Source organism: Curcuma longa, chromosome 16 (genome assembly GCF_044706935.1).
Source record: "Curcuma longa cultivar G26 ecotype Majalengka, Jawa Barat chromosome 16, ITB_CL_G26_1.1, whole genome shotgun sequence".
NCBI lineage: Eukaryota > Viridiplantae > Streptophyta > Magnoliopsida > Zingiberales > Zingiberaceae > Curcuma > Curcuma longa.
In genome coordinates this window covers 8,197,991-8,210,280 of record NC_133876.1, presented here as the reverse complement: position 1 = coordinate 8,210,280, position 12,290 = coordinate 8,197,991, and the positions used below count along the sequence as shown (strand labels likewise).

The 12,290-nt window shown below is 47.4% G+C and overlaps 2 protein-coding genes across 2 annotated transcripts; one reads left to right on the top strand and one right to left on the bottom strand.

Moving 5' to 3' along the window:
• Positions 1-4,884: 4,884 nt before the first annotated feature.
• Positions 4,885-7,473, bottom strand: LOC141847374 (subtilisin-like protease SBT1.4). The gene has a single exon (XM_074735412.1). It carries the CDS (start codon positions 7,422-7,424, stop codon positions 5,103-5,105), a length of 2,322 nt encoding a protein of 773 aa, XP_074591513.1. The 5' UTR covers positions 7,425-7,473; the 3' UTR covers positions 4,885-5,102.
• A 1,300-nt stretch (positions 7,474-8,773) lies between these two features.
• On the top strand, positions 8,774-9,438 carry LOC141847375 (uncharacterized). The gene is made up of 2 exons (XM_074735413.1): positions 8,774-8,914; positions 9,056-9,438. Exons 1-2 carry the CDS (start codon positions 8,831-8,833, stop codon positions 9,248-9,250), a joined length of 279 nt encoding a protein of 92 aa, XP_074591514.1. The 5' UTR covers positions 8,774-8,830; the 3' UTR covers positions 9,251-9,438.
• Positions 9,439-12,290: the final 2,852 nt, after the last annotated feature.

Genomic DNA, 12,290 nt, shown 5'->3' with positions numbered 1-12,290 from the left:
AACTCTGAGCCCCGAGCTCGATGACTTTGCCTTACGACAGGCCGAAACTCCGAGTCCCAATCTCGATGACATTGCCTTACGACAGACAGGAACTCCGAGTCGCGAGCTCGATGACTTTGCCTTACGACAGGTCGGAACTCTAAGCCCCGAGCTCGATGACTTTACCTTACGACAGGTCAAAACTTCGAGCCCCGAGCTCGATGACTTTGTCTTATGATAGGTCAAAACTCCGAGCTCGATGACTTTGCCTTACGACATGCCGAAACTTCGAGCCCCTAGCTCGATGACTTTGCCTTACGACAGGTCTGAACTCCGAGCCCTGATCTCGATGACTTTGCCTTATGACAGGCCGAAACTTCGAGCTCCGAGCTTGATGACTTTGCCTTACGACAGGCCGAACTCTGAGCCCCGAGCTTGATGACTTTGCCTTACGACAGGTCAAAATTCTGAGCCCCAAGCTCGATGACTTTACCTTACGACAGGCCAGAACTCTAAGCCCCGAGCTCGATGACTTTGCCTTACGACAGGCAGGAACTCCGAGCCCTGAGCTCAATGACTTTGCCTTATGACAGATTGGAACTCCGAGCCTCAAGCTTGATGACTTTGCCTTACGACAGGCCGGAACGTCTCTGCTTTTGGTGTCTAAGAGCCTGTGATAAGCTAGAGTTTTATTGTATTCTATTGATTCAATTTGGGTTCTTTCATGAAAATTAAATGCTTAATGGATATAATTTAATTGCAATTGCGGTATGTGGTATAATTGGATGATTGATCATAATTTCTATGATTTTGATGGTTAATTTTATATTAATTGAATTTAACTCTTTGTAGGACTCAAGTGGAACCAAGATCGAGTCAAATTGAGTCCGAGTCTAACCAAAATTGATCAATTCTATGGACAGAGACTTCATGATCAAGATTCATGTTGATGTGAGTTGAACCCATGTGAATTAGAACAAAATCGGAGAGAAATTGGGCTGAATCAAGGGCTAATTAGGGCTGAACCGGGCTGAACCGGCGCTGAACCAGGCTGAACCGGCGCTAAACAGTAAGCGAACCCGGTTCAATTCAAAACATCGGAACCTAGCTTTAACGAGGAATGCACAGTAACCCAAAATCGCGAACACTGTAGCGCTGTCTTTTTCCTCTCGTTTTTTCCCCTTTTTCAGCGCTCTCGCGCGGCCAAAACTCCGAATTTCTTCCTTCCAAATTAATTTTCGGATTCCAGAAGGCAATCTACAACCTCGATTTGGTGTAAATCGTGATCGTGAGCACTGGTGAGGGTCTCGCCAGAGCTCGGTTCCGCCGCGGTGTTTCAGCTGGGTTCTTCAAGTTTCATCAATCGGAGCAATCAAGGTCTTAAGGAGGGGTTCTCCAAGGGTCCTAGAAGGTTTCCGAGCATCGTATTGCAAGCAATTTGGAGAAGTTTGGCTGGATTTCTAGATTCGGGATTTGCTCTGTTCGGCGCTGGTTCGGAGGGTTTCTGATACAGCGTTGTTTGGAGTTGATTCAGAGCGAGCTGAGCCGAGATTTAGAGCTGTTTCTCTGGGATTTCTGATCGTCCATCAGGCCTTGTGTGACGGCAAGGAGGAGATTGAGATGGAAGGGAGAATTCGAGTTTCTGACCGCTGATAACTTAGTTTCTGTTTACTGTTTTTGATTCTGTTTTAGTTGTGTTTCTATTAATTTCCATTCTGAAATTGTTTAACCTAGCTGTTAAGGGTTCTATAAATTAAATTTGCTTGTTTAATTCATAGTAGTTGAATTCCCTGATTTGAATTACTGGATTTCTTCACTCGGCTGGAATTGCTTTTTGTGGTTACTGTTACGTATCAGTTTGTTACTGTTCAGTATCAGATTGTTAGTCGGCTGAGTCCTAGTTTAGTTCTTGCATAATTGTAGTTCTAGTCGATTGCATTCGATTGGTTAATGTGTTTTGAGGTTGAGATTAGCTTACTTGAAAATCTGAAACCTGTGTTGATTATCTAAGTTTCTAGGCTTTTGTTTCTTTGCATTGCATTTCAAGCTTTTAATGGTTTGCTATTAGTTTGCATTAGGGTTTGGCAAATTTCAATTACAGAAAATTGAATTTTGAATTCCATAATTGCTTAAGGGCATAATTAGGGTAGGTTGCATTTTTTTTACTTCGCATTGAATTGCATTTTAAGTTTACTTTGATACGTGGTTTCAATAGTCTTATTTCTAGATTAGCAACTTGCATCATTCATTCACTTGCCAATTTTAATTTTCATTTCATTTTGAAAAACCCCAAAACACTCATTTATATGTGAAAACCCCAAAAAGAACGACTCGAAAGCTCAAATTAAACAACTTTTCTACTAGTCCTTGGAAAAACACGACTCCAGACCCCTATACTTGATTTATTTGAATTTATTATGGGTTTTCGATAAAAATATAAATTCTAATTTGCAACCCTACTCGTGACATATCCATTGCAAATCTATGGTTGTCAGCCTGCCCGAAAGAATTTCTTGCGATCGAGCTATTCCTCAAGCCAAAAAAATTGGAAGAAACAAGAGCGAGTAACCTGGAAAGATGAAAGCAGCACGAGCAGAGGTGATGAGCAACCCTAGAGAGAGCGAGGGCGACCGGGGAAAGATTGAGGAGGGCAGCTTCAATTGCGATCTGTAGGCGACAACCTCTGCACGCGGTCGGATCGCGGCTGAAGTCGGCGTCGCACGCGTGACCGTGCAGTGCTTCGGAAGAGGAGAAAAGGCTTGAGCAGCGATGGCAACAATGAGGCGGCGTCGGCAGCTTCAGCAGACCAGAGGACGGGCTCCTCTCCGATTACAACGAGCCTCCTCAGAGGCGCAGCGGACTCGAGGTTGGACGGAGGGCGCAGAACGCGGAAAAGCAATCGCGATCCTCATCGCGAGAGAGGAAGTGGCGCCCGAGGGTTACTGCTCTGGGAGGAAGATGCGCTGGTAGCCTCTTCGTGTTTGCGACCGCCAGGTGCTCGTGCGAAGAATGTAACTGCCGGTGGGGACAAGCTTCGCGCCGTAGGGTTTCCGTGAGCCAGCAGCCGCCGCGCGTGCTCGCGATTCCCTGGGTTTTTGACGCGCAGCCAGGGGAGAAAAGAGAGACGGGGAGAAGAGGAGGTTGGCGTCGCGCGGTTGGGAAGAGGCGACGAGCCGAGAAGAGAAAAGGCACGACAATGGAAAAAAAAAGGAAGAGAAAAATTAGAGTTTTAGAGAACCTCGCTCTGATACCATGTTAAAACTATCTTAACCTCAAAGAAAACATGTACAAGGTTTATATAGCCAATATAACCCTAAGATCATAAGAGAAAAAGACATGTCTACCCCTGCTTCTCGTAACAGGGGGAAAGAAATATTAAGCATGGTTTTCCAACTTCTAATGGTTTGCTGGAAAGTGAAACCATCCATCATTTTCAACTGCAGATCAAAATGGAGACTTAATCAGTTTGTGTCTATTATGATTTATTTACAATCGTCTATCAAGATACATTAATCATCAAATTGAAATAAGAGCATTTTAGATTTTTCAATCGTAGCTTGTACTCTCAGAGAGAAGAGAGCGTAGGATGAGTAAGAGGAGGGGAGTTTTATTTACATGGATGTAAAGGTAGCTGAAGCAACATAGTTTGAAGGGGTGTGATGCTTTTGCAAAAGGCCCCTTGATTGTTTCAGATTCACATGGCATGGTGGGGGAGTGTGTGCACATCCTTGGCCGTCCAAACGGTGTGTGTGTTGGGGCTGTGGTTTGTTCGATAAGAGCACGGACTAGGTTGGCTCGTTTAATTGTTATTTAGCACATTAGTTAGGGCATCCTTCTTCAGTAAAGGTGAAATTTGTCATCCTAATGGCCCTACACGGTTAACCCCACGATCATATGTGAGGAGGTAAATCAAGAAGTTGTAGTGTGGTTTGTTCGATAAGAGCACGAACCAGGTTGGCTTGTCTAATTATTGTTTAGCACATTAGTCAGGGCATCTTTCTTCAGTAAAAGGTAGAATTCGTCATCCTAACGACCCTACACGGTCGGCTCCACGACCATCTGTGAAGAGGTAAGTCGAGAAGTTGTAGTGTGGTTTGTTCGATAAGAGCATGGACCAAGTTGGCTCGTCTAATTGTTGTTTAGCACATTATCCAAGGCATCTTTAGTTGTTCAATCGGACCATGAGTCAATGAAATGTTCACTTCAGTAAAAAAAAGATGGAATTCATCATCCCAATAGCTTCACACGGTTGGTTCCACGACTCTCTGTGAAGAGATAAATCGAAAAACTATAATTATTACTACGGAGGAGAGGTTAACGGCATGTTCAATCATTGCATGCTTGACTCAAAATTGAAATAGATATATTAAATGAGGAATAAAGAAATAAAAATTGATTAATAATAATAAAATAAAATAAAATTTATTTAAATATAGATAAGGATATGGATAGAATCTAATAGAGAATTTTAATCTCATCTAATAAATTATTATTATTATATTTATCTTACTAGAATTTAACACACATATATTTGAATTGACTTAGTATAAGTGTATTGGAGAAGCCTAATACTTCAACAAATCTATTCCATCTTAATCAACTCAAATGGTCCGGAGTAGAGAAGCCTAATAGTAACCTTTGCAGGAATTGTAACTCAGGGACCCGCGGTTCGATTCCTAGCTACGGCGTATTTGCAGGAATTTTCCTCCAAATGGGGAACGCAATCAAAGGATGCTGGGCATCTGGATTGGCCGCCTTATCCATTTCAACAAATTTATTCCATCGTAATCAACTCACTATGGTCCGGAGTAGAGAAGCCTAATAGTAACCTTTGGTCTTAATGTTAATTTCTTATTTATCAAACCAATTAATCTACATACACATCCCATTGAATTAATTAATTAGTTATGAAAATTAATTTGCAATTACCTTAACAACACAATCTACAGCCTTAACCATCCGTTGAAACAAATGCACACAGTTAAAACAGCTTCATTATTCATAACTACAAAGCACAATGAACTCTCAGACCCGTCACTGTCCGGATTCCGAAGGCAATCCGTTCAACACTAGTAATTTTATAAAGCTGTTCTTTTGCCGGAAATTGGAGCTCGTTTTCCTGCTCAAATGGAGGAAACGAGGCTTTGCCTCCATGTCACAGCAATTGGACTCCTCACATCGTGCGTCCCATCGCTCCATGAGATGGAGCCGAAGGCCTGACCACCAGAGGCTGCTGCATCGGCCAAAGACGCGATTTTGATCTCGTACGACAAGCTTTCGCCGGCGGCGCCGAACTCCAGCTTGCTCGGCGTCACCGTCACGTCCACGCCCGGTGGGCTGGTGATCTTGGCCTCGTACACCGCCGCGGAAGCTCCGACATTGCGGACCACTCTTTTGTAGGTGATCACGGCGCTGCTCGAGGAAAAGACGGCGACGAAGGCAGGGTAGTTGAGGTCGCCGGGGGAGGCCAATGCCGCTTCGGAGCAGTTGACGCTGATCTCGTTCTTGGTGAAGACAGCGATCTGCTCCGGCTTGTAGTTAATCGCACAAAGGAAGGCGAGGTAGTCGTCAGTAGTGGCGTCGTAGACCAGGCCGGGGTCGAGGGCCCGGTTGGGATCCACGTGGCCGGCGCCGCGAACGAACGGGGTGGACTCAGCGCCGGTGGCCAGATCCTGGATGGGCTCTCCGCCATTGTCAGAGTTGTAGGCTGTGGTCATCAGGGCTGATTTAATGGCGGCAGGGCTCCATTCACGGTAGACCCCGCGGAGCAGGGCAGCGATGCCGCTGACATGGGGGCACGACATGGAGGTGCCGGAGATGATGTTGAAGTCGACTCGCCGCGGATCGATGTCGAGGTCCGTCGGGCTGTTCTTCCCCGTCCACGCCGCAAGGATGTTGACGCCAGGAGCGATGACGTCCGGCTTGAGGATCAGCGGGGCACGGTAGTTGGGCCCCCTGCTCGAGAAAGCCGCCACCTTGGGGGCGGCCGGGGAGTCGCCAATGACGGTGCCGCGGAAGACGATGGTAGCGGTGGGCGAAGCTTGGGATTTGATGTAGTCCTTGATCTGTTCGCCCGAGGTGTGGGTTACCATGGTGGCCGGAACAAGGTGGGAATCCGCGACGAGTTCCTCCCCGCTTTCGGCATCATTGGCCAGGATCATCCCAGCTCCGCCGGCCAGTTTCACGGCACTACCCTTTTCGACACGTGCATTGACTCCGCGCTCGCAGAGGACGATCTTACCGGCGACCATGGTGGAGTTGAGCAAGCCCGGAATGCAGAGCTTAGATCCGTAATCTCCGGCATAGACCAAAGACAGATAGGTCGAATCCAATGGATCTCCGGAGTAAAGCGAGACGCCGGCATAGGTGGATCCATCTCCGAGGATCACATCGGCCGGAAATTGCCGGTCGATGGTAGATGCGCCCACGGTAAGGATCCATGGCGCGATGTTGTTAGCGGTGCGCGGTCCAGGGCCGGAGTTCCCGGCGGAGCACGAGACCACCACTCCGTGACGCGAGGCGCCGAACGCTCCGATGGCAATCGAATCGCGGTAGAAGGCGGGGGCATAGCCGCCAGAACCGACGGAGAGCGATATGACGTGGACTCCATCGGCGATCGCGGCGTCCATGGCGGCTAAAATGTCAGAGTCGTAGCACCCGGATTTCCAGCAGATCTTGTACGCCGCTATCCGGGCCTTGGTGGCCATCCCGCGTGCCTCGCCGCGGGCGTACTGGAAGAAACCAGCGTCGGCGACGGTGGATCCGGCGGCGGTGGAGGCGGTGTGGGTACCGTGGCCCTCGGTGTCGAGCGGCGACTTCGACTCGCTCGTCTCATTCAAGGGGCCTCTCGCCGCCTCGTAGCCCTTGTTGAAGAACCGGGCGCCGATCAGCTTGCGGTTGCAGAAGGAGGCGTTGAAGCCGTTTCCGGCATCGCAGGAACCCCGCCAGGAGGATGGGGGCGGGGGGAGGAAGTCGTCGACGAAGCTGGCGCGGGAGGGGTAGATCCCGGTGTCGAGGACGCCGACGACGACGTCGGAGGCGAAGGAGGAGAGGGGCCAGAGGCCGGAGGAGGTCGAGAGGCGGAGGAAGGCGGGGGAGCGGGTGGTGTGGAGCTGGCGGCGGCGGTCAGGGAGGACAGCGAGGACGGAAGGGAGACGGAGGAGGGCGGCGGCCTGGCCGGAGGTGAGGCGCGCGGAGAAGCCGGAGGTGGCGCGGGAGTAGTCGTAGATGAGGTGGGCGGCCGGCCGGCGAGGGAGAGATCGCAGCGTGGAGGCGTACCAGTGGAGGTGGGTGGGGGAGGAGGCCGGTTTGTGGGAGGGGGACACGTGGACGATATAAGTTTCTTGCGCGTCGTCTGTGTTTCCCTGCGCCAGGCACGACAGCGGGAGGAGGAGGAGGAGGGCCACGGCGCCGAAGAAGCAGATCAAGGCAAGTTGTTTCTCCATCGCAGGGAACAGAGCCGATCGGCGACGCGAGACAGGGAAGACGTACGATTCAATCGACCAATAAAAAGCCGTCTCGAATAAATTGCCTACCCTTCAACAAATCAGGTCCAAACTTGTCTTTATTTACACACGGAACCATTCTGTACGTGGCTGGTCGGTACCACATTGCGAATAGTTGGCTACGGCGTGGCAATTTGGTAGTTTAATTCAGATGCAGGTTCGTTTGTAGATATGTCGAGACCACGGAGATCCAGCGACAGAGAAATGCAGAGCGTTTTCATCGTGCGAGATTTCTGAGCGGATCAGGCTTCTCGAATAAAAATAATAAGGAAAAAAATAAAAAAAGATGCTCTGAGTCCCACTATATTATTAATAATATTGGAACGTTCATTAAGAATTGTCATATTGTTATGATACAATAATTTTATAATAATTTATATATATATTAGATATACTACGCGACATCATTTGCGAGACTTATTCACGCCTACTGATGTGGCATGTCTTTCATCTTCGCGTGCGTGGCAATGATTCTGCGTTGGCCTTTCGAAATCAAAAAAACCCTAACCTACCTCCCGATTCTGCCTGCTACTCAAAATCGCGTTCTTCGTCGTCTGCTCCACATTGTCATCCACCCAGAAGCGATGAAATCGCGCTGCCCTCACTGTCATCCACTCCACATCGCCCAAAAGCGTCGCCACCGTCACCTTTGTCTGGTCCACTCCGTCGTCAAGCGACGACAGCGTTTTCCCGTGGCGAATAGACGACGACGACAACGACGGAGTGGACCAGACGAAGGCGACGACGATCGTAGCCTCGCAAAGCTCAGGCGTCAGCATCTCATAACCTCGCAGAGCAGAGATTGGGCATTCGGAGCTTCGATTTCGCTTGCCAACTACATAGAGCGGATGACGACAATTTTGAGATTTCGAATCAGCATGGAGCGGATGACCGCTTCGACAACTCAAATCGGTGATTCGGCCGCGTGATTTTGAGATAGGTAGGATTTTGTTTCGGAGCCATGGACGCGAAGTGGAAAAATTACGCTCTATCAGTTGTCGCGCACGAGTCACAAATGAAGAGTCGCGCAATATATCAAAATTATATATATATATATATATCATTGAGATAACGAAGAGCGCCGTTTTCTTTCTTTTCCTTTTTCAAAAGGTAAGTAGATAAAAAAAATCCACTAGCCATTTCATCCATTATGAGTGGATCGGAACAAACCGAACCAAATTTATTATATTTTATTATTCAACGTGGCATTCGATCCACCAGACACGTTTCTCCTTCGCCTCCACGTACAACCACTGCCACAAGAACTTAAATATGCAACTAAACTAAATTAGAAGAAGCGAAACAGATCGTCGGCGTCGCGATTCCTTCATCGATCGATCGAGAAGATGAAGGCGAAGAGCTTAGTGCTGCTTGCTCGTCGCGGACCCTTCGCGTTCAGTTCCACATCCCATCGGCGTCCCATTATTATGGTATATATATTGTTTTCCTTTCCCCCCAAAGATTTCTTTTTTGTTTATTTATCATGGATCCATCCCATCGGATATACACTTTGCTTGATTTTATATGTGTTTCTTCATTTTATATGTGTTTCTTCATCATTCATATTTCAGTACTCCACCGAGCGGGGAGATGATTCGACGGGGTTCGTAGAGAAGGCAAGATCGACGGCCGAGGAGTTCTTACGACAAGCCAAAGAGAAATCAGAGTCTGTCGGGGAGAAGGCAAAGGAAGGAGTTGTGAAAGGACCTCAGGAACAGAAGGAGAAGTTGAAGAGCAAAAATGATGATAAGTCCGGCAAGGAGTAGGAATTAATGGTTTGAGATCATGTATGTATTATATATTCGTGTACTATATATATGTTTGAGACTCTCGATCGAGACCTTTCACTTTTGGGGTTGTAGAGTGTTAATTAGCAATAAGTTGAAGAAGTGGTAAGTTGAGTAAATTTTGTTGTTACAATGAATTAGACAATGAAGCCATTGAAACATTAGAACTATGCACTCAAAATACCTAGAACAGTCAAGATGCAGCATGGCAAACAAACAGCAGATAACTTGAATCATACGGTGAACTTATAGGAATGGGAATATTAGTGTCTTTCAATAATGGTTTGTAATCAAAGGGAGGTCTGTAGGAAGAATCCACCGAAGTATTTCTCATACGCGTCAAATGTTTCATGATCTGCTTCGCAATCCTCATCCTAGCAGATAATGTCTGTTCGCGTGGGTACCTACTAGATGGTCAGAGACGTGACCTCCAGAATCCGTGGTTTGGAAATCCCATGACTTGGGTTAGGAACGTCTCCAAAAAATTTTACAACTCGGGAATTGTAGTTTGGGAACGCCTTCTTTGGAAGTATCCTTGGAAAGATTGAAGTATTGCGGCTTAAGAACATCCCTTTTAGGATCCCTGGAAAGACTTCACTATTTGAGAAGTGTTGTAGCTTGAGAATACCCTCTTTGGGAGCATCTCTAAAAAGATTTTACAATTTGAAAAGTGTTGTAGCTTGAGAACGCTTCTTTTGGAAGCATCCTCAAAAAGATTGAGGAGCATCAGACTTTACGACTTGAAAAGTGTTGTAGCTTGAGAACGCTTCTTTTGGAAGCATCCTCAAAAAGATTGAAGCGTTGCAGCATATGGGTGCTCTCTTTGGGAGCATCTCCGAAAAGACTTTGTAGCATAAGAAGTTTGCAATTTAGGAACACTCCTTGTAGGACATCTCTGGAAAGACTATGATTTGAAAAGTTTATGGCTTGAGAAGTTCGCAATTTGAGAAGTACACAGCTTGAGAATATCCTCAGTGGAAACATCCCCAAAAAGACATAACGGCTAAATCTACTTAGGTGAAAAAATGGTAGTCTATCCACTTGGGTAAAAATTCACCCAGGGTACCTCTCGAATAAACCTCTAAACCCCTCTTTTTCATAATTAACTGACTATATAGAAACATTCCCATCTAGGAACGTTCTCAACATACTGTCTGTTCCGGTCAAAAATCGACGACAGTCAACCCACTGGTCAATAATATGCCACCTCAACCGGCGTGGGTCTAATGAAGAAGAGGACCTGCAAGATCACTGAAGAACGAATGGATTAGCTGGCGCCGGAAAGTCCCGACAGGCCACTCCGACGCTCAAATTAGGTTTCCGACGGAAAAAATAATAGTGAAGAAGAAGACAATAGTGAGATGCTAGAGATTCCATGATTCCTTCATACCTGCGAGAGGACTGATATACCTGTAAAGAGAACCTTCCGTCTGCCAACGAAGCAGGCTTTGGTGGTATCCTGGGAGACAATGCCTGATTATGCCTGACATTTGCGCCAGAGGGATGGCATCGAGGGGACAGAGGCGACGTGCCTGTAACCGTTTTCCAGCGTGGCGGTGTACCTTATCCCTGTCGTTTAGCAAAAAATAGGAAGATAACAGACACGTAGGGGAGGGTCGTGGAGACATGAGTATAACCTTTTCCCTGCACATCAGCCCACACGCTTCTTTGTCTGTAGTGTTAACCGGACTCGAACTAGGATTATCGTCGGAGTGGAGAAGTACTCGGGACCAGCAATGATCAGGTTTGCAGAGGACCGATTTGCGGTATGTGTTGCCCGGGCTAGCCATGCGCTGTGAGAGAGCGGCCGAGCAACTTAACAAGCCGTACTACGATGAGCAGGCAGACCCAGCCTAGGTCGGTTAAATGGTGTAAAACCCGGGAAATGCACTCAGGAGGTAAGTTGAGCTCAGGACTGATCATGTTTAGTATTAGCCGGGCAAGCCATGAGCCGCGGAGGGATGGCCGGGCAAATAAGCAGTAGGGATGCAGTGAGCAGGTTACCCGATGCATATCCCGGGTGACCATCCTAGGAGGCGGGAAATGCTTGAGAATGAGTATCCTTACTGTTAGCCGGGCGGCCTGTGTGACATGGAGTGATGTATGGGATGTAAGACGGGGGTCTGGCAGTGTGTTTCCCGGGAGATGATCCAGCAGTGTCACTGACACACGGGAGACACCATATATGATGACAGTCGGGTGAACCTCATTCAGTATAGGAATGGTCGGGCAATAGAATACTAACCGAGTCAGCTTGAACCGGTTGAGCGTGCTCCCGGGAAATGGTCTGTCCAGTCACCTTGGTTAAAGGTGTCAGTACTAAGACCGTGGGCCCCAGAACCTGCCACGTTAGTTAATCTGTTGACTCTTGGGTCATGCTTGACAGGGCAAGGCTACCTTGACCGCGGGCCCCGAGGCTGGCCAGGCTGGGCGATCTACTGACCGACCGCACCACCTCAGGCCAAACAAGAATTACCACATCACTGTCCAGGCCATGAGAACATCCCTACTCAGGAATATCTCTCCTAGACCCTGACCCTTCCACTTATTTTATCTAATTATCTAACCATGAGTCTAACAACAGGCAATGTCTTGAATATAGGTGCAGTAGTAGTTGATCAGGAAGGATAATATCAACAGACTCAGTGCGCGTCAAATCTAATATGGTGAAGAGAGGTCAATCATGGATCCTCACCTGTACATGTCAGAGGTGTCAAATGTTGTTTCAGACAGAAAGAGATAGTGGTCCTACCTTTGCCCATACATATGGTTGACTTCAACCCACATATGAGATGATGACCAAAGCATGGGAGGGCCCACATGATGATTGACTTCAGCTTTATATAAGATGGAGAAAGCCCACCAAGAGAAGATAACTAGCAACTCGGCCACATAATGTGAGTAGTCTGGAGTCAAGACAATGGTTGATCTGATCAACCACTATGCTTCTTCTTTCTTTTGCTTTAGCCAATTATCTTTCTCTAGCAGAAGACTTTCTTTCTTTCAGCTCAAGCCTTTC